The sequence below is a fragment of the Neopsephotus bourkii genome, unplaced genomic scaffold (genome assembly GCF_033783945.1).
Source record: "Neopsephotus bourkii isolate Nb327-2 ecotype Australia unplaced genomic scaffold, CSIRO-AGI_Nbou_v1 NB_53, whole genome shotgun sequence".
NCBI lineage: Eukaryota > Metazoa > Chordata > Aves > Psittaciformes > Psittacidae > Neopsephotus > Neopsephotus bourkii.
The window spans coordinates 1353459-1381093 of NW_026900570.1; the positions used below are offsets into that span (position 1 = coordinate 1353459).

At 40.5% G+C, this 27635-nt stretch overlaps 1 protein-coding gene across 2 annotated transcripts in view; it reads right to left on the minus strand.

The window, feature by feature from the left end:
• Nucleotides 1–3450: 3450 nt before the first annotated feature.
• The window catches only part of RHEB (Ras homolog, mTORC1 binding), a 41497-nt gene continuing 17312 nt past the window's right edge, over nucleotides 3451–27635 (minus strand). Inside the window, exons 2-8 of one of the 2 annotated variants that reach the window (XM_061349088.1) lie at nucleotides 23926–23997; nucleotides 17322–17389; nucleotides 14068–14150; nucleotides 10465–10521; nucleotides 10317–10364; nucleotides 9708–9789; nucleotides 3451–3994 (exon numbers count right to left, since the gene is read on the minus strand). In XM_061349088.1, coding sequence (XP_061205072.1) covers nucleotides 3902–3994; nucleotides 9708–9789; nucleotides 10317–10364; nucleotides 10465–10521; nucleotides 14068–14150; nucleotides 17322–17389; nucleotides 23926–23997 — 503 coding nt within the window. In that variant the 3' untranslated portion in view covers nucleotides 3451–3901. The remainder of the gene's footprint in view (nucleotides 3995–9707; nucleotides 9790–10316; nucleotides 10365–10464; nucleotides 10522–14067; nucleotides 14151–17321; nucleotides 17390–23925; nucleotides 23998–27635) is intronic. The other variant, XM_061349095.1, reaches the window with a different exon arrangement.

Here is a 27635-nt window from a genome sequence, read left to right on the forward strand (position 1 = left end):
AAACCACTGCCCCTTGTCCTGGCTCTACAAGCGCTAGTAAAAAGCTCTCTCAATGTTTCTTATAAAGTCCCTTTAAGTACTGAAAGACCACCAAAAGCTCTCCCCAGAGCCTTCTCTTCTCCAGTCTGGACAACCTCAGCTCTCTCAGCCTCCTCCCATAGCAGAGGTGCTCCAGCCCTCTGACCATTTTTGTGGTCTCCTCCGGACTCACTCCCACCGGTCTGTACCACTCTTGCACTGAGGACAATGTGCAAAGGTTCCCTCCCTCGTTCCCCAGGCGTCAAAGGGGAGTGATTTTGACCTTGCCAGATGAGGCTGTGCAGATGAGTCAGTGTTAGCGAAACGCTCTGAAGATGAGCAGTGCTGATTACATAAGCACTAATTAGAACCTGTTGATTTCTCCTTCTCCAGAGGCCACAGCACAGCAGTGCTAATTAGCAGGGTGAGCCCAGCGAGCCGGGGCGCGCCGTGACTGCCTGCACTGCGCTCAGCCTGCACTGCCTGCGCCACCTGCACGGAGCAGCAGCCCGCATTCATGGGCAGCAGAGATGTAAGAGTGCACATCCGTTAAAGAAGGTGAAAGCTCAGGAACACGCGCCATGACACGGGCAACGCTCTGTGGTTCAGGCCACTGCCCATGTTGCACTGCAAAGAAACTGTGTCAAGCTGGGACAGACACACTTACCTGTGCCAGGAACAAGAGTAACTGCCGAAGTTGTTCTGGATCACCTCCCGGGTGCAAGCTCGTGTACAGAAACTTCTCTGTTCAAAGACACTAGAAAATGGAAAGCCTGAAGTCTTCACCATTGCCTCCAATGCTGCAAGGATTTCCCCAGTGTCCTTGGTTGAAGAACATAAGGCTGCCTGGTCCAGATGCTACAGTACAGCTACTGCAGACACAAGGGAGCAGTAAAAACACTTTTACAGCTTCTTTCTTCTTCAGTGTGCACTCACCAACCCTTTACAGAAGCTGGGAAGAAGCATGAGGCAGAAGGCTCCACAGACCCAAAGTGGCCAGCCTCTGAGCCTTCCTGTTGTGGAGTTAATCAGGCATGGATAAACTTTGCTACACACAGAAACAAGATTAACAGGAAAAAAAGGATCACACACCCATTTTCTGCCTGAAGTCCATCCTCCGCTTGCTTGTTCTCTTTGTTTCCACACATGGCAGGCTGGGAGATGGGCAGCTCAGTCTCTCAGGCTCAGGGTACTGGGAGGTTTCTCAGTATTCACACAGCAAAGCAAGGAGCTGGCCAGAAGCACAAGAGGGCAGGAGTCGTTTCCAGACCAGCACATTTTAAATCCACAGAAGTCAATAGGAATTTAACTTGACTTACAAGCAGTTAAAACTTTCACAGCATCACAGGATGGTTGAGGTTGGAAGGGACATCTGGGGGTCACCTTGTCCGACACCCCTGCTGCTCAAGCAGGTCACCTAGACCTGAGGACCATGTCCAGGCAGCTTTTGAGCTCCCCTCCAAGCGGGGCAGTGCTTGGTCACCCTCAGAGTGAAAAGATTTGCTCATTTCCTCAATGGGAAAGGATTTTGCACATTCCATTTTTCTAGCCTGGGCCAAATAAGTTATTTCCCTCATGAGTTACCTTTTAATCCACACATTGTTTATCGCAATCCTCCAGAAGCCTCCATAGGATCAGGGCAGGGTCTAAATTCATCAATTCCAGGCAAACAGCAGCTTGCTAGGTACTGATTTCATGCTTCTATGCATAACCTAGGGCTTCTAAGTCTGTCTACTACCTTATTTCAGGACTGTCACAGCAAAGAACCTAACCAGTGCCAGGTCTTAAGTCAGTATTAGGAAGCACAAGCCTGCCCCAGCCGCTATTAGACTCCAGCTGCTGGAAGGTGCCATCCCAAGAAGCAAACTGGAATCTGTACAGCAAAGGAGGAGCAGTTCATGCTTGACTACACATTCCATTAAAACCGCAAGACTACTGCACATGGCTTGTCTTTAGGTCTTACAGGCAGAGAGGCTTGGGAGAACTGGAATAATTTACGCTTCTTACAGGATGAGCCAGCAACAGGAGAAAGGAAACAATCTATGTTGATGAAGTTAAACCTTCAGCTGTTACAGAAAACGCAGGAGCGGTACATGCTTCTTAGTGCCAAGTACATGAAGTCTTGGAAGTTCACACTGCAAATCACCCAGCGAACTTGCACTTGCCTTTAAGCCCTCCTGAAAAACCTCACCCCTGGAAGGCAGAGCTTTCATTATCCCAGGACTGTCAAGTTGCACATTTCCTCATCCAGCTTTAGCAGCTGGTGCACCTCAGGCACCAATGTGCACAGGAGCTGTTCCAGGGTTGAGATTGATCACCAGAACATGTGGCCACTATTTAACGAGAAAAAAAATGAGTAAATGGATTGAGGCTTCTGATATTCCAGCAATTCTACCACGTGCTACAGACCACATAACATCGTGTCCGTGATGCAATGCCACAGACTCTGGTCATGCAACAAGTCATGTGCGCCTCATGAGTAGACAATGAAGGATACTACCAGATGACCTCTGATGTCCCTTCCAACCTCACCCATTCTGGGATGCATATTGTTCCCATGCTCATCAGGTCATTTCTGAATCCTCAGTGATTTCATTATCAGCCAAACCACCCTTGTTCCAGCACTGCAGGTTCTTGGGAAGGAAACCTACTGCACAGCCCTGGTTCTGAAATCAAAGCATGTACTGGTTTCCCCACAAGAGCACTCCAACTCCGCAAACTTCAGTGTTCCATCACATACGGCAATCATCTAGCCACAGAACCTGTATATGGCATAGGGGATGAAAACCCAGGTTAACAGAAATGCGTTTTCAGAAACTTTGGGAAATATCCTAAATGTAGGGAAAAAAGGCAACTTTTTTTTTTGAGGAAGCCAGTTAGATATCATGGCGACACTATCCAGATTCAGAAGAAGAGCAGTGCATGATAAACAACGCACAGCAATTTGTTCAGGACGTGCAATTTATTTTAAATGACATTTTTGTCTTCTTAGCAAGTCTACACTTGTGACCTGGATAAATCCACTCCATCCTCACAGCATTCCTAGTTACAAGTCCACGTGAACAGTTTGTAGTGCAGGTGTATGCTGGCTCCTTGGGGACAGATCCGCACACCCTTTACTCCAGGACTCTTAACAGTTACAGAGGAAAAACAGAGTGCAGGTTGTCCAAAAATCCAAGCCTTCCCTTCCAAACCAAAGGTGCCACTTGTATCTCCTTGCCATGAACAAAGCGCAGCTGAGCCACTTGGCCAGCCCAGAGCTGTAGTAGCCAAAATGGCTGGGGTCGCTTGCAACCAGCTTCCCAAGCAATGGTCAAACAATCCATTAGCTCCAAGGATCTCACACCTTCTCTTAAGGTCAGCAGGTGAACATTTTTACACACATAGGAAAAATGATATGGAGAAATTAACAAAAAAATTATAAACCATACATTTAAGGTTTGCAGCTATTTTATTTACAAGTATACATTTAACACAAAGAAACACTGATATCCAAGCCTAGTTAATAGTAGTGTAACAATATGCATCATTTTGATGATTATTCTAACCAACAAACTACACTGAAAAATTAATGCCAGTAAAATTCTTGGTCATAATATTAAGAAATACAATATATAAATTGAAAATATGATTGCTTAAAATTTGAAAATGGAAGTGAAGCCGTTTGCACAGGAGTCAGAGTTTAACATAATCTGAAGGGAAAGGCTCCAAACCAACTTTTTATCTTTCAGGTTAACAGAGGAAAAAAAAATTATAAAAGAAAAAAAAGGAAAAAAAAAAAAGGAAAAAAAAAAAGAAGCATAGTTTTATCCTTAAAGATAATGGGCAGTTTTGCTTCTTCAGGTAGAATGTATTCCCAGTGTTTTCAGGCTTTGCAGTGGAATTACATTACTGAGCATGAAGACTTCCCTTGTGAAGCTGCCCCATCGATTTTTTCTGCCTCCAAAATTATCCTCTTAAAAACATCCACGGCAGTCTGCAAAGAGAGAGCACAGCGTTAGTAGGGAAGGAGAAACTGCCTGCCTACTGAAAACACCATTAACCCCCTGAATGTCAGCTATTTTACAGGCTACACCAGCAGATAAATGCACACCCAATGCTTATTTCCAAGATTTAAAAAGGAAAATAAGGTAATTTCAGTTCTGAACACAACTTTTTAGGAGAAACCCCCTATTCCACAGCAATCCTCAACTATTTGCTCTGTCAGTGCAGGAGGGCAGGTATAACTGAGCCATACTCACAACAGAGCTAACTGCAAGTCAGCTTTATTTTAAATAGTAAGCTTGCAATGAGTGACTGACAGCATTGAAGATTTTGATGCTGTGCTGCTCCAGAGGATAAATCATTTCTCTACGTAATCATTCAGATTTCAAGGAATTAGATTTTTCAGCTCTAAATACTGACGATGCACAGCCCAGTATGAGTGTGATTTCACATTCTTGATTATTTCCGCCTATCCATAGGGAAGGCTGGTATTAGACAAGGTGCAAAAACATAAGGGCAAAACACAAGCCAAATTAGCCACTGTCTAGTACTAAGCAATATTCTCAGACAAAGCCGTTCTGAGAGAAAGGAGGAATTTGTCTTAAAACAGCTTGAATTACAGGATAGCCGTTGCTAACATGGCCAAACATCCTAGCTTATTGCATGGAACATGGAGGATTACAGAGTCCTTCTGCAACATCACAAGTCATGCATGAACCATTGGATCCCTTGACTCCTTCAGAAGGCAGGCAGCAAGTACTCAGAGTACAAGTCACTTGCTCTGTTACCAGCTCTGCTTGGTCCATGCCAAACCACCCACATCTACACTGAGCACACAGCAGTTTGGTGAAAAAAGGCTCTCCCCTACTGAACCTGCCTGTGATGAAACAAAGCGCATGCACTCACAAAGATGATACTTCCCCAGACACACACGCTCATGAGCACAAGTTAAACATCTTGGAATGGAAAGATACAATTTCCCATGAAAGCAAGTTTAACTGAAGCAGAGACACTAAGAAAGGATGGCAGACCACTTGAGTGATTCAGCAGATTTTAGGGACGAATTCACCTAAGTATAGTTAGGGTTTTGGTGGGGTTTTGTTTCTTTTCAAGGGTACTGAAAGATGAGGAGAGAAAGGTGTCTGGGACATCATGTAGTAAATACCTTACACTGTTAATCTGGTGGTTTCAGGATTCACTCAAGTTTTAAGGGTTTCAAAAGGGTACACTAGCCTCCATCAGAATATGCAGAAACTACAACATTCAGCATCCAAGATCACTGAGAATCAATTTAAGAAGAAGAAACCTATACCACAGACAAGGACAATTCAAAAGCGTCTTTCTTTTCTATGATATTTTCAAGCGGAACATTCACTATATGATCAGTACTTTATTATGTGAACCTTCAACTTGGGAAATGGTCTCCTGATCATCATTTATGCAACCTCTACCCATCTGTTTCACGAATTCCAAGCATATGCTCCTTAAGGAAAGCATGTTTATTATATAAAAGCAGCCATGTTATGAAAGAAGATAAAAAAGGGGGTTTTGTTGGTTTTAATCAGCAGGATGAAGAGCACCCTGTGAATTACGAGTACGTGTTCTGACCTGGCAGATGTTATTCCGCCTCCACAAGCTATAACTCTTACTTGGACCACTTCCAAATGAATCCCAGTGGCTGAAGTAGCCCACAACAACCTCAAAAAGATTAGACTGAATTTTGATGTTTCGTATATTTATACCATTCACACACAGTACTATCTCTGGAACTATTTAACATATTTCATCAGCTGGAAATAAGAGTATTCCTCTATATAACAGAGTTTCCCTGCAAACCCAACAGCATCTGACAGAAGTGGCTCATTAGTCTAGCAGCGATACAACGCACTTCCTGGGCAAATCAGACTCTAGGAAAACTGTAATCAGGACTGCAGTTGCTACCAAACTGGTTCCGCTGACGAAGAGTTTCCCTTAATCAAAACTTGGCGATGTACTGATTTACAAATAACTGCACCAATGTTTCCTTATTTAGAGTTGACATTTTCAATGGTTTCATTTTAATGCACATATTTTTTATAACCTTGCTTCAAAAGGCCCATTAAAAAAAACCCTTCACAATTTATTCTGCCAGCCAAGAAGCTGCACATTCTTTGTCAAAGACGTGCTGTTTGAAACGCTAAGATGTAGGAGTTCACAGGGCTTGTTAATTCATTTCACAGAAAATATGTATTCAATGAGAAGGTTGAATCACTGTCCTACAGTTAACACTTAGGAATTTGTTATTCAGCCCAAATATGCTGATGAATTTTAGAGTGAGCCTTTGAACAATGCAGAAAGCTGTGTTTTGTGACAAGGAATAAAGAACGCAGTCAGACTTCATATGCATCTGTCTCCTTATGGTCCAATTACAGAATACGGGTCACACCTAGCCTGCAGAAAGCCATCTGTCTTTCTTCTACCTTTCTCCCCTGAGGAAATAAAATAGAAGTCAGTGTGGGATACACATGCTGCCTACAGAGCTTAGCACCATGCAAGAGACACCAGAGACTCAATTGCTTCTACATACGTGCCCCTTGGTGTGAGCAGGACACACAGCTCAGGAGGTGCAACTCTCTTTGTCAGGAAAAGAGTTGGGAACACGCTGCCAGGAGCCAGCGCAGGAAGGTGCGAACACCCAAACCCAGCTCACAGACGCTGGAGTCATCCTTTGGTATGCTGTATTTCTCAGCTACGCAGCTGTTTTATTACTGTTTCAAAAAGGAAACTCAAGTGCTCATACCACTAGTTTATCTTGGCACAGAACCGGGCAATGAAACTTGAACAATAGTTAGGTAGAGAGATTTTTTTTTTGCCCCATCCTTTGCCGGTCCAAGTACACTCTCTCAGGTAAACATGTCAGTCCCCAGGAGAGGGGCTAAGATCCCAAACTCCTCTGAAGCATTTACTGAGCACTGCATCTTCTGAGCTTGAAGATGAATTTGCTCTTGAAAAGGAGGCAATGCCCAAGCAATTGCTTTTTAAGAGTGCTCCATTTTGCTACTTCCTTACTCCTTCTAAAACAAGTTTATCTAATGAGTTTTATGTAATTGGATGAACACAATTCGGCTGCTTGTTACTCCCTAAATTCTTCCAGTAAAAGCTGGCTCCCAGCTTTAACTGCGTTTAAGACCAATTTGGATTCTGGTCGTACTTCAGTTACCACTTTGTTGTACTGGGATTAAAATGAAGCACTATACTATGGCTTAGGTGAAACAAAATAGGGAATTTCATGAGAAAATCTCAAAGCTCTTGAAGTCAGCCAAAGCAGTTTAACTTATCTGATATGTTTATAATACCTGGTAATAATTAAGCAGCTTGAGAAGGTATGACAGTAACAGCCCTGCAGTAATCTAAAAGAGGTCTTTTGCATTAAGTCTCAGAATTGCCTTCTCAAAGCCCTAGATTTCCCTAGGTGACTGATGTACTGCTGATACACAGGCTCTTCCAAAAGTCCTACCAGGTCACCCTTGTCTGGAGGAACTGATGCATAGCCTCAAATATATTTGACCTTGAAAACTCTTGCCAGCCACTACCATTTATCATCCCTGCAGCTTTGATCTTCGTGTCTCTCACTTTCCATCTATTCAAAGTCATACCGTTTCTGGAACCTGGTATCTTTTGATAACTCCTGGCAGAACAGGTCTATAGAACTATTTTAATTACTCAACAAAGTCGGGCTATGCTTCTAGGACTCTCACAGATGCTCCAACAAGGACTTTCCCCCACCAAAGCAGGAAGGGAGAAGAGGGGGAAAGGAGAGAAAAGAAGGCTTTGCTATCAGAACCTGTTATAGGGAGTATCTTCTCTGGTTTCAACAGTGCCTTGCAAGCAGAGCTGTTACAAAGAACAGATGACATAGCTGATCAAGCTTGGTCTAACTTCTGTAGCAAGGAGACCTACTCTTCTTGCTGCTGCAAAGAACATCATGTACCAAACCAATTTCAGACCTAGCATACTAGAAATTGTCATACTATTGCTCAACATCTACCAAATACAGATGGTTGGGTTTCAGAGAGAAAGGATTAACAGACTTCCCCCAGTTAAGGAGGTTTGAGCTCTCTGCTAAAGTTCTTAAGCTCTGAATTCCCAATCCAGTCCAGCTCATCCCTTTAAACATCAAATTAGCTTTTTATAAAGCAAACAATCTAAAGTGGTTTTGGAAAGAGTTTAGGCTTAATCTTGATAGGCAAGTTAGATTTGCTGTACCAAGACAGTACAGGTGATGATTTAGATGAACCTTCAAGCAAAAAGCGCTAATGGGTTTCTTTTCCCAGTAATGTTGACTTACGTAAGGTGAACATTCAGCACGAGGAGAATGACAACATGCCTTGTTACCTCTGCTAGATAGGAATTGCCATGCTGTTACACACTGCAAGCATGTGCCAAAAGAGAAAGAGCATAGGTAATAGCTTTGCCTAATCCAGAACTATTGTAATCTGAAAACGGGGGAAGGGAGGGAGGGAGGGAGAAAAATCAGATGCTTTTAGCTGGTTTATTTGTCACACTGTCAATGTAGTTTCCTTGGGCATGCATTTCAACCTCTCCAGCAGTACAGAGAAAATAGTAAGAAATTTCATGCTTTCATCATGCCCAATTTTGACAAGGTTAACTCATGCCATAGCCAAAACCAGAAGCACTGATAAACTAACTCAAAGCAGCCCACATCTGGAGACTGAGAAAATAAATACAAATTTCCAAGTGTTTCTTCCACAGAAAATCCAGCTTTACTCAAGTAACTCGTAGAACTGTTGACAGAGACATTAGGCAAAATCTGTTTGTTTTGCTTCTGGGGACTGGGAACAGGGAAAGAAGGCTGCATACACAGGTCCAGTCCTAGCTATAGGATTATCCTTGTGATGGTGCTGATGTTACTGAGGAGGCCACAGAAGGATGTGATACGCAACCATGCATTTCTTCTACATTCTTCTAGTGTTTCTTCTACATAAGGACTCAGTTTAAAACTAGCCTGACAGCATCCTTTTGACCTTATCATGTGTCTGTATTTTCAAAAAACCAAGAAAAGCCAAATTCAAGGACCAGAACATATTTAGGAGGCATTTTAAAGGAAGGCAGGTACAGCAACAAGAATAAGATGTTATCTAACATGTAATTAAACACTTTCTTTCTGTGATAGGAAACCAGCAAGTGTAAATGTGTGTGGGTTATACTGCATCAGACTGGGGAACTTCGCTCCAGATGCATCACAGTAGTGTCTGAAAACTTCTGCAGTATTCTAACATTTTTGTGTTTGCCTCCCAGAGCCACAAAATGATTATGCCTCGCATTAGAGACCGAGCCTTGCCTAGCACCTTGAAATGCAAGGTTTGTCCCCTTCAAGGAACATACTCCTTTGCAACCACAATGGCCTCCTAGTTAAGGTAACTGCAGCAGATCACACACCCTGGTCCACCCACCACGTGGATCTCAGTTTTAGTTTGTCACAAAGTGTTCAGTGAAGCCTAACTTTCAGTTGTTCATTTCCTCCTTCCATTTACAGTTGCATGGAAAAACTCAATACATAAACCTGAATGCGGAATGAATACTTTCCAACTATCTACACAAAACAGCTGTAAAGTACATGCAAATATTAACTTCCTTTATTAGATGAAACTATGAGTCATTCCATTACACTGGTATTACAATAATGTGAATCTTTAATCAGTTACCTGATTTTCTTTAGCAGAAGATTCCAAGAAAGCTGCATTCCAAGATTCTGCTAAAGCTTTCCCTTCTTCATAGCTGATCACCCTGACCAAAAGAAAGAAAAAGTATGTTTCTTTGTAACTTGCAAAAGAATTGGAATTTGATATGTCAGGAAAAACCTCAGAGTACTGAAGCACATAAATGCATGTAATAGGAATGTTTTGTGAAGCCTGATCCAAAGCATTTGCATTTGGCTGCTGTCAAACACACTAGTGAGCCAGGTAAAACTGCTATGCAACCCAGAAGAGCAGTTCTTTCGAAGTACTGCTTTGTTTTCATACTCGGTAATATCCTCTGGTATTTTACAGTTGTGAAAAATACACTTCTGTTACTTCTTTTGAAAAAAGCCTGGAGTGTTAAATGACCAGCCCTGGAACCTGACAGCAAAAGTCAACATTACAACACAAGTTCATGGCTCCTAGTTCACATTCTGGACACAATTCCTTTGCCAGTAGCCTATTTTAACCTACAATTTGATTTTAGTTACGGAAAGCCAAGAACAAACTAGCGCACTGCAGCCACAGGAATGCCGGCTGCTGTCTTGCATTTCACACATACTGGAGTTCACATACCGTTCCATATGCAGGTCTTTCTTATTTCCAACCAGCATAATAGGTATTCTGTGAAAGAAAGTTCAGAACTTCAGAACAGTTACAGTATACTGAAAAAAGCACTAGTAACATGCCTGCAATGAAATGAGATGAAAGTGTCACTACTTACTGGACTTTTCCCACCATATCCAATAACTTGCCATGGATAACTTTTATCACTTCAAAACTGCAAAATAAAGGGATGAAGTCACACATGCACTCCAATGTTTATCCTTAATACCCAATACACAAGCAATTAAATGCATATGTAGGCTGCTGCGTTTAAAACTTATTCTATGTATAGAGACAGAACTACAAACATGCCGAAAGCTTTATTGACTTGGGCACAAGAGACAAAATGGTCCCAGAAGAAGTAATACTAGCCTATGCCTACCATTATAGCTTTCCACTTATGGTATTTGCAGAAATAAATAACATTACCTAGAATCAATGCATCTAACACAGAATCACTAGAAGACCCTCCCCACCTCTGATCTGGTTTTTATCTACAGTAAGAAATTTAACTGCTAGAGTCCAACAATTCTGGATGAGAATGTTAAATCAAAGCAGTTTCAAAGAACAAGCATTTTAACATGATCCATCTTGAAAGAATACATTATTTTTTTTAAAGAACATTTAGTTCATACAGAATTCTTTAGTTCTATTTATGTGAAAGCCAAAGGAAGCCTAAATTCTACTTTTCTATGGAAAGTGAGTCAACTGATCTGCAAGATGGTATCGCAACCGTGGTTATTCAAATACTTGTCTGTTCACCTACCATGCACGTGAAGTTTGGATGACGGGAGATAAGAAGCAGTACTGTGAAATACCAAGAAGCCAAAAACCTCACTTACAAAATCCGCTGCATTTGACATTTAGTACTTTAGAGAACAAGCTATAAATGGGGCTGAAGAACAGATGTTGTGCTCCTCCAGTTACATTATGGAAAAAATACTGGTACATCAAGTGCACAATTCAGATTTGTTTTAAGAGAGAGGCACAGGCTCAAAGACGAGACACACCACTAGACAACAAAAAAGTGGCCAAAGCATTTTCAGCTTCCAAGGTTGTTAGCTACATGCAGTGTCTTTACTTGCACTGCATTTCAATTAGAACTGAAACACTTAAAAATAAAGCAGCATTCAAACACACTTTCAACTTGGAGCTCTCAAAGAACTGGTGCCTAACCCCACTATTCAAGCTATTTGAATCATTAAAACTTCTCGTTTCTGGAACAATAAAGGCTACCACATTTGAGGATTTTCTGTCAAGTAGGTCAATTTGTCTGGACTTCAGCAATAATTTTTGAGGTCGAGTAGAACACAGCACTTCTCCATGTTCAGCTAATGATTTGAGTATATCCTAACAAGAAAACGAGTTCTTTGCAAGCAGAAGTGTGACTTAGTCTGGCAAAACTTACTATTAGTAATTCTAGTGCGACACTACAGATTACATAAAAATGTGGAATCAACAAAAGGACTTCAGGGTTACAAAGTATTTATGCTGAAAACTCTGGTCTTGGGAATTGTCTTGGACTTTCATTCTTAATTATTCCTAAAATAAGGGTTAAACAGAGCTTGGTTGCAATGAAGTTGAGAGGTACTGCTACACACAGAACTAAGTGACCCTATTATTCTTCAGAATAATGAAATGCTAAAGTAAAAAAAAATCCTGCTACAAACCATAGAACTGTTTCTCAGTCTAAAGCAACAGGAAAGATGTCGCGTACTAGCCACAGCATAACTGTGTCACTGAACAGTATAATTGTCATTTCCTTTCCAATATTAGGTGTGTTGTTTACAGCACAGCCAGAAAAACACCATGCCATGGCACAGGACCCTAGCGAGTCTTCACCTGAGGTTCCAGCACATAACGCTGCCAAGTGTTCTTGTTCAACTTGAGGTCTTCATTTCCCAGTTCCATGTATCTATCTGCTTACCCTAGGATAGGTCACGAGCTCCGTTTTCAGTAAAAATGCTAACGAATAAACAACTGATCTTTGTTAACAGATCACAGTGGAAACCAGAAGAGAAGCGCTATTTAAACTTAAACACAATTCTGATACAGAAATAAGTTGCTAAGAACTGCCAAGAATGTAACTGGCTTGACCAGATCAATTCAATGTTCTCGAAAGCTTTCCAAATTACTAAGGCTAGAATAAGCAGGGACACATTTTAAGACAGGTATTTACCAATCCAAAAAGAGCATCATCACATCAAGTTGTGAAACAGCAACAGATCTGGAGACCATAAGAGATCCTTTCCAGTTCTGTCAAGCAAGTAAGGTTACAGCAAACAGCTCAATGTATGAAATACAACAAAACAGCTGTCAAAAACAATGTGTTACACAAAATCGTGGAATCTAGCAAGATAAAAAAATGCAATTTAATTAAGCTGAACTAGAGCAAAAGCCTTCAGGTAACCCTGCTGCTGAGAGCTTGGGAACATGAAAAATGTAGGGCGCTAGCTTTTACTCAAGTCCCATGTAAACTTCCCAGTGAAGGTTAGAAGGGAAGATGAACATTTTCAAAGGGCAGTTCTATTATGTTTGCCGTCAAAGCTCTCAAAAGTCCTGCATCAACAGTCAGATCAATATACACACTTTTAAAGAAGACAAGACAGAGGGTGATTGTAATTTGATTGCGTGGGCAAGTCACCTAAGTGACCACAGGCACTGTATAAGATCTTTCTTGTTACCTAAACACTTGTATTAATACAGAACATTTTTGTCCTCACAGTACCACTTATAATGAATAGTTTTCTATTCAGTTAATTAGACAATCCTCCAGTCCTAAAGGCTGAGAATACTAACTCCTATTGGCACTCATGAAAAGCTCATCAGCTTCCTTGCCTGTAGAAGGGAAGTATCGACTCCTCTTCTACTTGATGAGATTTACAAGGTCTCAATCATTTTACTTGAAGAAAAAAATCAAGAAAATAGGATTTCTTTGGCTGTAAGAAAGATGCTGTACAACATCAGAAAACTGAGATCTATTCAAGAATTACCAGTATTTAAACAAAGCAAGAGGACCAGAGGAAGGGACAAAGTAACAGAAGATGACAATGCCATTATGAAAGCTGAGATGCGTCTTGCAGGAAAACAGCTCCAGCTAAAACGGACTTAGTCCTCATGTCAGAATGGACAGCTAACAGCAAGGACAAAATAGATACTCTGGGAAAAATCTCAAATAAGAGTATCTGCGGCATCATGTCACGAGCGAGTCTACAGGCCAAAAGTCACACATTGCTATTTATATGAAAATTTCTGATGATTGACCAGAACAATCTGAGACAAGAAGTCAAAGAAATCTCAGCACTGTGATGAGCTACAAGGCTGAGGGACTGATTTAGCAACTAACTGGGTACTTCACATAAACGTAGAGTGCCCCTTAGGTTCATATTTAAGTCTGCCTTTGTATCTGATGCTACAGCTATGAATCCTACTTATTCCTGAACTCATTCTTTGCACTTTTACTTGCACGGCAAAGCAATAGCTCAGCATTGTCTCATTTTTCACATTGTAGCTTGCATATTAGCCTGCAAAGCGCCTGTGACATTTTGATTTGAGGGTAAGTTTCTGAAAATCCATTAATTTTATTTTCTATTATATTTCTAAGGGAAAGAAAGATTAAATGCGTTAAACATATGCAAAGAAAATACAGCAAAGGCAGGAGCTGAACCCAGAAGATACCTGATTAACATCTGAAGCAGAAGAACACAGCAGACTTTATTACCTTTTTATTGACGTGACTGAATAAACAAGAATGTAGCCATTGATGTCTATGGAGTACGTCTGAGGAAATATGGAGTATTCATCCTGTAGAAGGAGTATTACATTTAGGATTACTTACTGCCAGTTTAGAACTTGATGCTAGCAGATGACTATCAGATAAGTTGATCATATTTGAAAGACATGACATGCAGGGCCATTTTGTCTAGGTATACCTTCAGAACTAAGTTTTTTCATCATAATGTCAAATGTGGAATCTTTACTAAATTAAGAGAAAGCTGACTTGGACTGTATACAGTAATCGACAGCTTTTTTGGTTTATTCCCTCTAAGACTGTGGATTAGCTAAAGCTACTCCCAATCCTTTTATCCTGCTTAATTATCAGTTTGAATTAATGCAAAACATCCACTCTGTCCTACCACTAATTAGCAATTATGCCTCTTATCTTGCTGGTGATATGTTTCAGATTCCTAATTTCAACAGCTGACAACAGGATCTAGCAGTTCAGAATTTCAAGCAACACTGATCACATCTAAATTACCTAAGGGATCTGTTAGGAAGCGAATAACTGTGGCTTACTAACTAATTCTTATCAACTACAAGATGCAAGAAATACAGTTATTAGTTGCTTTATGACAGCTAGAAGTTTACATGTCAAGTGTTTAATTAAAAAACCCAAACAAAACACCACGAATTTAATTACTGAATTTATTACCCCGGTAGGAAAGGAACTGACTAAATAGGTAAATGACACAGACTGACATACTGCAGGTAATACAACAGAAATACTATGAATCCCACACTGAGAATCTAAATTGTTCTAACAGATATTCCCAGGAAACATTTCCATTTTGACAAGAGCCATACTTCTTAATACGCAAGTTCTCAGATTTTTCAACCTATGCTTATGATGTTAATTTTAGTTTAAGATCACAAAACCTTTCTGTATATTGTCATGACTGAACAGATGGAGCACCACAGTCACACAGCTTAAATCTTGACAGCCAAAAGGAATCAAACTTCCCTAACTGGTAAATGAGGAGAAACCCTCTATAAATCAGTTTCACAGATTCAGACAAAAAAGTTTGAAAGAATAACACTTGACAAAAGACGCCCTTATTTGCCTTTACTGGTACACACTGAGGGCAGCTCTCCCTCCTGCCCCCCCTCACTGAAATGCCAAACTGCCACTTCAGTTGGCTGTGTAATTGCAAAGTCAATACAGAAGAATACAAGTTAGTCTGCATGTAAAACAGATGAAAGTGCAACTCTGCAGTTGTTTGACTTTACCCAGAATTTCTCAGGATTGCCCCAGCTGGAATTTGGTATTAGGTAATGTTTCCGTTTGCACTCTTCTGTGATCCTGTACCAAGACTCCTGTTTAACTGAGCTACATGAATCAGATAACCATGAAAAGTAAAGAGACACAGGACAGAGGAGGACTATCAAGAAAGAAAGTGCCACAGCCTCAACTGTTTCCAATTCATTAAATTTTTAGCTTGTTAGAAGGAAGAAAAGCTTCCTGGAACTTGTGCATCAAAAATAACTTCGCCATGACATAAAACAATGCAGCTATAACTTTTCAAGTCATAGCCAAGTTTGAAAGTATGTAACAAACCTACAATATAATCCTTGCTATGCTGTATACACGAGGACTCCTTATGGATCATTAAGCAAGACAGACTTGAGAGAGAAATCTGTCCAAGCCACACCTTCCATAACCCAGCATCATGTCTCCCCTCTAACCCTGTGAGCCAGAACTTAAAAGTTCAAGCTCTTCCTAGGAAGGATCAAATCTGAAAATAACCATAAGGGAAAGAAGTTATTTTGGTTTTACAATACTATATAACACTAAAATCAACCCTGAAATAAACCTCAGCAATGGAGCTACACTGCTGATGAAGTTGCACTGCCTTCCCAGAGACCATTTCTTCCTTAAACGGGAATCTTACTTCTATCAGCGTACTACAACTACAGATGTAAGACAAGCACACTTACATCAGCACAAAGTGAAACCTATGGAGCCTGCTCTGTTGCTCAGGCTTTTCAGCCTCTCCATCTCTCAACCTCACTCTCCTCTGCAGAATATTTCCCATCAAACAATCTTGCCCTGGAACATGTGGCCAGCATTGTGTTTCTGATCACTTCAGACACATCTGACAAGATTTATCAGTGGATGCAGTGTTGCTGATTAGCACCACAAGTTGACACCATATAAATACACCATGGTTGTTCTTAAGTTATGTAGCTCTCTACAAAGAAAGCAATGAAACATACCTAGAAGGTTACAACCCTTCTGACTAGTCTCCCAGCTATGAGTAAGTGTACTGCAGCTTTAAAGTCTTTAAGTAATGGCAGGCAACGCATTTTACAACACTGAAATTGTTTAACATTACTCACACTTTGGATAAAAACAAAGGCATAGTACCAGAAATCACAGAAGGTGAGCAATAAAAACTTCAGGATAAAAATACAGGGAGTTAACAGGGGGGGTTAACAGTCCCTGTTGTTTTTCTCCTAATACGATCTTTCACAAGATGGAGCACTCCTGCACATTGAATGTGCAGTGCAAGATCAGACGAACATTACATAATGAACACCCGCATTTCACAAATCTCCAGGACACGCTTTTGCTGTCTCCTTCTGCACTCCCTGTCATTATGTGAAGGCTCAGATGCACACATGAACCATCACGTAAAAATGTAAACAAACTGCAGTAGCATATTGGTAGCCCGCTAAGTACTACCTATGTGCATTTCTGTCTACTCCCCATGACTGTTTCATGGATACAAGCCACACTGGTGTAGCTAGAGTACACAAATAGGAAAGTCATGAAGACCTTCTCCAGTTTACTGAAGTGACATTTTCCATCTAAAGCAAGACTGCTAATTTAGCCCACAAATATCAAGCAAGCTACTTATGAATTTTTGGTATATCAGACTTAAGGCAATTCCTTCTTCACCTTTTTAGACATTAGTTCAATAGACAAGGGAAAAAACCAACCCACAAACAAACCCCGCGGCAGGGGGGTTGGAACTGGAACTAGATGACCTTAAGGTCCTTTCCAACCCTAACTATTCTATGATTCTGTAAGTCTTTAAATAAGCACTACAGAAACATTGATCTTTAGTGACTAAATGACAAAGCAGTATCATTTATGTTAACTGTCGCTTTTGAATGCATGGTCAACTTAGCTCTACAGGAACATAAACACCTCTTAACTCCAAATAAAGATTCAAGGAAAGAAAGATAACTTACTTGGCCAGCAGTGTCAACCAGCTGAAGATGATATTCTTGGCCATTTACTGTGATCAGTTTTGTAAAAGCTAGAAGAAACAAGAAATACATAAACATGTCAGAATTACACACAAGGAAGGGATGAGAAGTCACTCATCTGTGCCACTGTCAGCCATTGCACTAGGAAAAAAGAACTTTAGTTGTAGGCTTTAAAGCAGCAATAAAAGGCTAAATCAGGCAGCTGTACTACAAAACTAGCGGACTGCAGATAATGAAGCTCAGAAACACACTTCAAAATTTCAAATTCCAGAAGATTCTCACATTGAATGCAGCATTTTCTCCTTTACTTAAAAGGAAACAGTATAAAGGGGTTTTACATGCATTTCTAAGAGACTTCCAGGCAACCATAATTTGTGGTAACACAAGACACTTAAATACAATTAGCACCAAAGTTAAGCTTGAACTTATTATAGGATATGTTCCCTGGTTTCCAAGCAGTTCAACAAGATCAACTGCGTAAATGTAAATACCATGAGGTAAATGATCTGGATTAAAAAAGAATATATATAAATCTTCCAGAGCTAAAACATACAGAGCCTACTTATGAATATACTAAACCTAGATAAGCAGCTAGAAGATCACCATGTTGCTTTCACATTTGCTGTAGCTACCACCAGCCTCTATAGTCCTCAGTCAGGAAGTACATTCAGTCCCTAAAGTGATGAGAATTGCTTCTCTTCCTTGGATTCATGAAACGCCAACACACCGCGAGCTGAGGAATCTTACTCAGTGTTTGTATTATGCAACTGCGAAAGCAAACAGTGTCACAGCTCTTGTAAGAATCATGTACTACTGAGCACTACATGTACCAATCAGAGCACGCAAACCTGGCTTCACAACTTCACTCTGGCCTTAGTGTTGCACTTAAAGCACAATTACTGGACAGTACTTAAATACTGGGTAAAGTCCGTGTTATCCTCTGGTTGAGGTGGTTTTCCCCAAATACTAACAGTCCTAAGAAGCTTCATCTTTCACTGCAGCAATGAACGGGAGACTGCTAACACTGCGGTGACCTGCTCATCATATTCCAAGTTGCCCAACAGCCTCTCAAAGCTGCAAAGCTGAATGTTCTCGATCCTGCTGTGCAGTCTCCCACCTACGCCTTCTGGGCTTTGTACAGTCTCCTAGAAGCTGAAATGCAACAACTTTCCTCCTCCCCACTAATGCTCATTGCCCTGTCAAGTCTCCACAATGTGAGCATTATCTTAAGTAGGCTGAAATAGCTGAAACTGGAGGCTTCAACCCACATAGTAAATCAAAGCACCCTTTTTTAAAAAAAGGAGCAATTCAAACAGCAAAGCCAAACTAAGGCAGAATGTCTAAACAAACAGTGTAAAACACACCTGTCCTTTCCACTACAACACTGACAAGGGCAATTTGAAACGAGCCTCGAAGTGAGGGCTGCTACCTTACCCTGTCTATTCCCCCAGAAAGCTGCTTTAGCACACATGCATGTGAGCTGCTCTCAAGTCCCCATCTGGACACAGCTGTCATTGCTGCACAAAATTTGAAAGTTACAAAGCAAGAACCCACAACAGCTCTTTACCTTTTGGATGAATACTGTGGTGGGGACACAAGTAACCATCCGTTTGAACGGGTGTTAACACACAGCACTGCTATATATATGCTATCACTGCTATATATATGCTATCACTGCTTGAAGAAAACAGATTCATCCGGAGACATAATGCACTAACAGGTATATTAAAAGTAAGTCTCTTGACACTTCACATTACACATCAAAGCACTCTGCAACCCAAGTAGTTTCAAGAGCCTCATGAAAGTTAATATTTAAAAAGGGACAGACGGCAGCTTTTTCAGACTACTCTACAAGCCTAAAATAGACCCAGCAAAGACATCATCATCAATTGGTACTGGAAGCAGAGTGTGACAAAGCGAGCGGAAGGGAAGCAGTGGAGGAGTCACCACAGACTGGGTGAGAAGAACTGTCACTTCAACGCAGAGGCATGTAGCACTAGGAATAGCCCACTGCAAGAACACAAACCTGCTTTGATGCAGTTGTAATTAATGACTTGTGTGTCTTTGCTGAAGCTTTTAAAAATATTCCTGTTAAGAATTTCATCTTGGGGAAAACATACACCTTTATGAAAGATGATTTGTGATCCACAGGTCTCCTTCCAGAGGAAGTCTTCACTTTCAGTTCTATCACCCACCATCCTGGGACACACTGCATTCTCTTGTGCTGGTGATAATACGATCACTGCACAGTATGGCTCTTCCCAGTGTGCTGAGGACAGATTTCAGCAGACCTGAACAACCTCTGCAGTCCCAGTCATAATGTGAGCATCTGTAGAATACTGCTTATCAGTGTGGGTAAGGCCTGTTTCAGCTCCACAAAGCACACACGTTTCAGACAGGACATGCTTGCAGCCTTGCAATGCACCACTCAAGTGTGGCTGTGTGAAGAAAATTGCAATCCCCACCTTCACACCTATACAATTGTTTCCTGGATCTGATGCTTTGCTGAAACTTGGAGAATTTGGTGCTGCAGTGAGCAGCACAACAGCAAACAGATGTATGTCTACGGTTGAGAGTGCAGCAGTCAACAGCTGCGTTGCAAAGAAACTAAAGCCGCTTTGTCATCAGAGAAAGTTCTGGTAAAACTGCATGCAGAGCACAGCCCTGAATGTTGCTACAGCTCAGCAGAAGTGCAATTTATACAGCAACTCCAGCAGCTGCTAATCATTGTTACCCTAAGATCAAGTGTATTTCAATTAGGCTAACATGAATTAAATTATTTGTATATGCAACTCAGATGACAGCTGCTGCGAAAACAAGCCACTATGGTACAAAACCCCCATCAGTACAGACATACAGATGTAAGCTTTTAGAATGATAGTGCTGCTGAGAAAAGGTACAAGAATTCTGTAACGTTATTCCCTTAGAGCTACCGGCTGGTAACTGAATACAGCTGCCTCACAAGGGCTCCTTGGTTATCACTTCTGCATTTACTTCTACTTGAGTCTTCATCCCAAAGTCATTGCCTGCCGCTAATCTGTCAGGACATCTTTTACAACACTGAGATGTGTAATGCAACTGAGCTATTTTTAATTTTTCTCAGAAGCCTCATTTTCACCCCTCGAGAAGGCTGCTCATCAGCAGCTCCTGGGAGGAAGCATACTTCAACCCTTCCAGTGCAGTTGCCATGACATGTGGAAAAAGTTCAACCTTAAAAATGCTTCTAGCAGGCCCATCTAAACCTACAGATATCTCCCTCCTCAACTACTATGGCTCCTCTAGCCACCTCCCCCTTTCTAATATATTTCCACTCTCAAATTGTATTAAACGTGATGTAGGCAGCCCTCGGGGGAAGACTGTTCTTTTCCTTGGGGAGCCTGTACAGGGCAGAAAGAAAGACCACAGAGCTGCAGCACAGTGCTAGAAGCTTGTCTGAAACTACATGGAAAAGCAGAAAGCAGCCAGGCAGGCCACAGAAGAGCTGAGGAAAACATTTTTGAGACTTGGGCAGTCAAGTCAGCTTTTCTGCAACACAAAAATCACTGAATTAGTGATGAACAAAGACATCCCTGCTAAGGTACAGTTTGGGTAGAGCTATGTGCACATCTTCCTTCTGACCTACTTGCTTTGAGTTCCAAATACAGATTCTCGTTTCTATTCCAGGAAAACGTTTGAGTTTTAATTGTTCTGGTCTTTGCTTATCTGAGCTCATCTGCCTTCAGAGTCCCACCCAGCACCGTGGTCTTCCTTCTCTTTCCAACACCCCACAAATTAATAGCTCCAATAGTTTATCAACACAGCTGTCTCAAGAACAGCCACCCATCACAGTGTCACTCCTACTGGGACATTCAGAAAGGGAAAATTTATTTTGCCAAACAGTTAACTCTGACCACCACTGCTGCCACAAAACACTATATGCTACTCTTCCAGATACACAGGTTTAGGAGAAGCAACTGAATACAACATGCTTGTTGACCTAAATAAACTAACTTTTCTGGTTGATGTAACAGAAGCAAAAGAAAATACAGCAGTGAAGCAGCATTCACTTCAACAAACATTAAGTGAAATCTAACGCAGCTTATTTTGTCTTTACTAGGTTCAAAGAAGATAGGGATTTTCACACTGGAAAAATTAAACTATTAGAATATTAGGTCTTATTCCTAAGATTCAAGGCTTATATGCTATGCCACTTGTTCCTGTAAGAGCTTAACTATAGCTTGCCTTCTATACAGTTTAGCTTAACACTGTGTTTTTTGTGCAAGTTTCATCAAGACAAAAATGACACAGATTAAGCTATCAGCAGTACCACAGCTTTCAAGCCTTTCATCAGTGCTAGTAGAATACTGTAACAAATTATTAGTAACAATTTTCTGGAGACAAAACAGCAATCACATAGGCCAGTCTGTTCTTTAGCCTGTGTATTTTTCGTTTCCAAGTTTTGTGAAACTAAAGTATACCAAATCACTAGATGAAACTGACAAGGTTTTATGACCTGCTACAAAGCACTGGAAAAATGCAATATTCTCAACACTGCCGGTAGTATAGGAGCTTTGGCTTCTCAACCCCTTTTGCCAGCATTGGCAAACAGATTTGAAATTACAAGCTAGGAAAACAATGGAAGAGTTGATTACATACTCTGTGTCTTATGACCCTGCACAGAATCAGAAACAGAGCTGGGAGTGCCGAAAGACTGAACTGATCAAAGGTTTGTGTTTAGCAGAACATTTTAAAAAGAACTGAAACAAAAGAATGATTTTATACTAATCCCATCAAAACTAGTTTCACATGTCTTTCTTAAGAAAGATACCATCAATACATTTTAAATGTTAAATGTGTTATCTCTTCAGCTCTTCACAGAAGCATTTTTAAAACATTCTATGAGGCCTTCCACGGCTTAAAGATGCAAGAGACTTCCTATTGTTTTGAACCTCAGGGCATATCCTTTTATGTTTTCAACCTTTACTTCCCAGCAATGGGTTCTGATGCAAGAAGCGCCCTTAAACTGTCTGCCTTTCAGAACACTATTTTTTCCAGCCATGTCACAGATCAACAAGACTTTCAGCAAAAGTAGTATTGCTGTTTTCCAGACAAATACAAAACGAAGCGAGCATTTAAGCCTTTTCAAGGTGCTTATGCTCAACAAAGTTCTCATGACCATGACACGCTCGATGTTTAGAATTTACATCAGGCAAGCAGTGCAGATTACAAGAGTCAAATACAAGCAGAAATCATCCAGGGTATGTTTTCATACAGGTAAGAAATGCTAAGAGAGAGACAGACAACTACAGAGTTACTAGCAGCAGTTACAAACAAAAGGTTTCTGTGGACAACAAGAACTTGTAAAGGATGAAACAAGGCAATCTTGTATGAAGGTGTCAAAATGCTAAAACCAAGGTGTACACATCCTAAAGAGTTAATATTAATGCCATCTGTATAAGGACTAAGAGATCATTAAGATCATGGGGCAAATTATCCACCCTGGCTCATAAAGCAAAATCAGAACTCAAAAAGTTGCATCTGAATTTTAGTTCTAAGCATTAAAATAAATCTGAGTAAAATATATCCTCACAGCTAGTGATTAGCAATTATTATCATATATATGCAAAAGAAACCTTGTTCTGATTACTTCATTCAAACTTCCAGAGTATCAAAGAGGCTTAACATCCTATTGCACAATTTTGAAACAGTAAAAACATGTGCTACCACTGCTTTTCAAAAGTCATTAAAATACAAGAACTCCAGGGTTATGATCAAAAAAATCAAAGTTTTATTTGTTGTATGATTAAACTGAGCCAATATGATCAAATTACCCAGGCTAGCACCACAGTTGCTCAAGTACTTTATGACCGCTGCTAGCTCAGAAAGAGGTGGTTGGATTGTAACAAATACCAGGTAACTCACCTCTGAAGTGACCTGTTGCTCTTGGCAGCATTTTTTAGTACCTTTACTCACCTGTTATAATAGCTGTTCACAAAGACACCAATATTAAAAAAACGCTAAGAGGAAAGACACTTAGAATTCAGTTATCCAATATCTGCAGCAAGCTGCTTGTATACTGGACTTGTTATCAAGTAGCTGAAAACGAGTAATTTAAAAGACTGCCATGTTATCATAGACACAGCATGTCTACCTTCTAATGTAGTTGTTTAGTTCGGACTGGCATTGCTGGCTTTGTTTTCATCCGTACACACTGATCAAATCAGACATCTGAGACTTTGTACATACTGGCACATTTCAATAGAGGTATGACATACTTAATTTGACATGTCCTGACTATATTAGGGGAAGCAGATGTCCAACAACATACACAGAATACAAGAAGATGAATTTTAGCCAGATTGATTAGATTTTCTTTCATTCAGTGTTGAAAGTTTAGCTGTTTAGCTGAGAAATACATACACAGCGATTTCCACACTGCAGTACTGTCAGTTTGGTAAACACTGCTTTAAAAGAGTAATAAAGCTTGACAGTTAATTAATGAGCTTTAATGTTAATATGTAAATGCCCACATAAGTAATATGTATAACCACAATGGCTTCTGAGAATAGTTAGGTATAGAAAAGCAGCTTGTCAGTTAGTTACTTACTGTTCTCTATGGTTGGATCATACGAATCAACAAACTGTCCTTCCACAAACTGAATCGTCAGTGAAGATTTTCCTGTAAAGCAAGGAAAAGATAATCTGTATTTAAACAAGTCTTCAGGCTGTTACCACTTTACACTTATTAGCAGAAACACTAATGCTTTTATAAGAGCAGATATGAGATTTGTATGGTTCACTTAAACTACCTATACTTGACACCTGACCTATTTTTAAATTAAGTGCCTATTCCTAGTAACTGGGTCTCCTGAACACATAAAAATACAGCGCAAAAGCTACTTGGCATGCGTTCTGCTTTTGTTTTAACACAGCATAATTTAAACGCCTCCGTCAGTTTAAAACCAATCTAAAAGTAGCAGTGTCCAATCCTCATAAAGCTAAATTTAACAAACTGCTATACTTGGAAGGTTTTTCTGTTAAGAAACAAGGAAGCTAGAAATAATTTTCAGGCACTGCAGAGAAAACTAGGAGCTTGGATAGAATTAGCCAAATTTGGTTCAACTAGGACATTGGACATACTTCCCATGACAAAAGGATGATCTCAGAATTCTTGAGATCAGTATACTCTTATTATGCCTTTTAATACAGAATCCACCGGTCTGTTGTAATGTGGCATTTTAAGCACAGTGATTGAGGGAGCATTTTTTCTTTTGAAAGCCATTAAACTGCTACTTTTGCAGACAATGTTTCCAACTTCAGCTATGCTGATCTGGTGACACACCCCCCAGTGAAGAGTAAAGCAAAATGGTGCACTTAGGAGCAAGAGTGAGGAAAAAAAAACAACCCAAAAAACTAATTTAGTAGTGGAAGACTTTACAATATGGTAAAAGCAAATAATAGATACTGACCATAAAAAGCACCTTTAAAGCTCTGCAACTGAAGACTTTTCAAATCACTGCTGAAATCTTAACGCAATTTCCATTACAGCATATCTTCTACATTTGGGAATCTACTAGATCCTATTACATTATGTTTACTGGATAAATACACTCTTAGAAAGATTGCCAAGTGCATTAGCTGCTTTTGGACATGAGCATATCTTTCATGCTCCTTGATATTCTTCTCATTGGCAAGTACAAACAAAATATGACCTCAAGTTAACTCAGACTCAAGACCATCCTACTCAGTGAAAGCCTTTCAATGACATCCTAAGTAATCAGCGTGGCTTAACTATACAGTAGAACTATTTTCAAGAATTAATTGCTTTGGATAGAGTGCCCATTTGCAGTGCTCAGACCACGCTATGTTCATACCTTGCTGTAGAAAAAGTTCTTTCATAAGCATTCCTTCAGGAGATATTAAACAATTTCCACTTTAACCCCCCATTCTTGCTTAATCACACAAGGCTCTTGATCTGTTCACATTTGATTACTATCAGCATACTTAACAAGTCACTGTTAAAACCATTCTAAAATACTGCAAATCAGACAAAATACAAGCATCAAAGTCATGCAAGGAAAGTTTGGCTTAATATTTATAATAACACATGCAGCCAATTCCATCATTAACTGCAACACTTCCAAGATTTACTTCCCCAGAAGGAAGCATCATCATCTGGGGATTTTCCAACAGCCAAAACCTTCATCTACAAACTGCTTGGTTTATTTTAACATCACTGCCCAGCTTTTCCATGCCTATCCCTCTGTCACCTCCTATCAATCATGCCAGTCTATTCAAGATACAATGCTAAAAACCCAAACACCTCCAAAAGACCAACCAGCACACAAACTTGTAAGAGTTGCTTTTTCTCAAATCAAGTTCTTAAGACACCATTTTCTGATACATGTAACAGTGCAACTAAAGGTGTCAATACTCATTCTGCATGAGTTTACAGAGAACACTGCACTTTAAACTGTTGCTCCAGGAGGAGGGAGGGCAGCGGGGAGAGGCACCATGCACATCCAAAATCATCCTAATAAGGACAGACACAGAACTCAGACTATGCATCCCAGCAACTTTGTGAAACTGTGTATTTTGGACACCACTTAGAGAGTGAATGAACTTTCAAGCTATTTCTTCTTCAGCTATAAGCTTACAAAGTTGCTATCCAGAGTTCATGCTTCCAGATTCATTGCCAATACCAGCACATTAAGCACTCCATTTTAAAACACAGTTAACTATTCTGCATTAGGCTGTTACATGTTTAAGGTAAGAGCAGCTAAATTAAAGCACAGATCATGACTGAACATTTTTCCTCCTAAGAAGGATCCTGAACTAACCAAAAAACTTGATTGCTACCGTCTGTATGTGCTAAGTCTGGAAACTGAATACTAGCAAGAAGTTGGAGCCAACAGAAAAAGCTGCATTTAACATCCAGCTGTATTAATTACTGCTTTCCTCCTAACAGTGAATGAGGAGGAAACAAAAAGAGACAAAACCAGTGTTCCAACACTCTCCTCCTAAATTCCTCTGAGCTTTGTAACAAGCCTTCCAGTAATGATGTGTTTGTGATCACAGGAGGATGCCCGCTTTCCTAGATGAGCCACAGGGAAGCTCTCCAGTCTTGGATTCAGCCACATACCCCCTTGGGATAAGTGCCATGCAACAGTATCCCACCAAACTAAGGCTTCAAAAGGGGACACAAGAAATTTAAAACCCAAGTCATTAATCCCCATTGCCTTGTCTCAGTCCATGCCCAAGAAGCACGCAGGACCATGTAAACAACAGCTTGGCTTGAACTTTGCCCCACAGGTTTTATTCCAGGCCTTTGACCTATACTCGAGGACAGAGAGGAAAATTAAGCTCACAATTTAGCTCCTACCTCCTCTTTCCCCAGAAAGATCAGGCAACATGTTCATAGAGAATTACAACATAAACATAACATCCACAAGAGAGGGGCCAAGGAACTGCACGCAACTGCGTTTACTGATGTGCTAACTCCATCTCAGAGCACTGCAGGGAGGAGGAGATGCTGCAGTCTAAATGTGCACACACTGCTACCACAATTCAGCCTAAAAGGATAACACAGCCTGCACACCAGCACCAAAGACTTGATTCATCGATTAGTCAAAGCTGCATACCTCAAAAAAAGCTGAGCTCTAATATTCCCTCATTTGGAATAAATGCCAAATGTTTTTTAGTTTGCTAAGCTTTCCCCGTCGTATCCTCCATGCCAGTACTTCTAGTGTATCAACTCTCCTCGAGTTTTAGGGAAATAAACACTGACACCAAAAGAAGTGTCATGAGCAAAAATCAAGGCAAAGTCTGCTGGAAGTGGCCCACTGAACTGATGAAGACCTGCAATTTTGAGATGAAAAAGCATTTTTGAAATCTCACTGGAGAAGGTTATGGTTTAACCTTTTCACCCTACAGCATCAGAGAGCTTAAACTGACTAGGAAGAAATAAAAAGGGCACCACTGGGGCAGGGCAGTAGGAGGAGTCCTCCAGCTGTACTTGCTATGGTAACTCAAAGCACCAGATACTCTGTGGCACAGGAGTTGTTAAGCAAAATCCTCCACGTTGTGGCTGAAAGCTCAAGTTGCCCAAAAGTACCCAAATAGTATTTGCATACACAATTCGTTATTTATGATATTACGTGGGAGTGGTAAAGAGTTTTACATTGCCAAAACAGAAAAGGAAGAGGTTTTGAGACGGAAAGCCACTTCAAAAACTGAAGGTGTCACACTTCTGTTCATACAATAGACCATTCGCTACATAAAACAGAACGTCCCATGAACACTCTGACTAGTGCAATC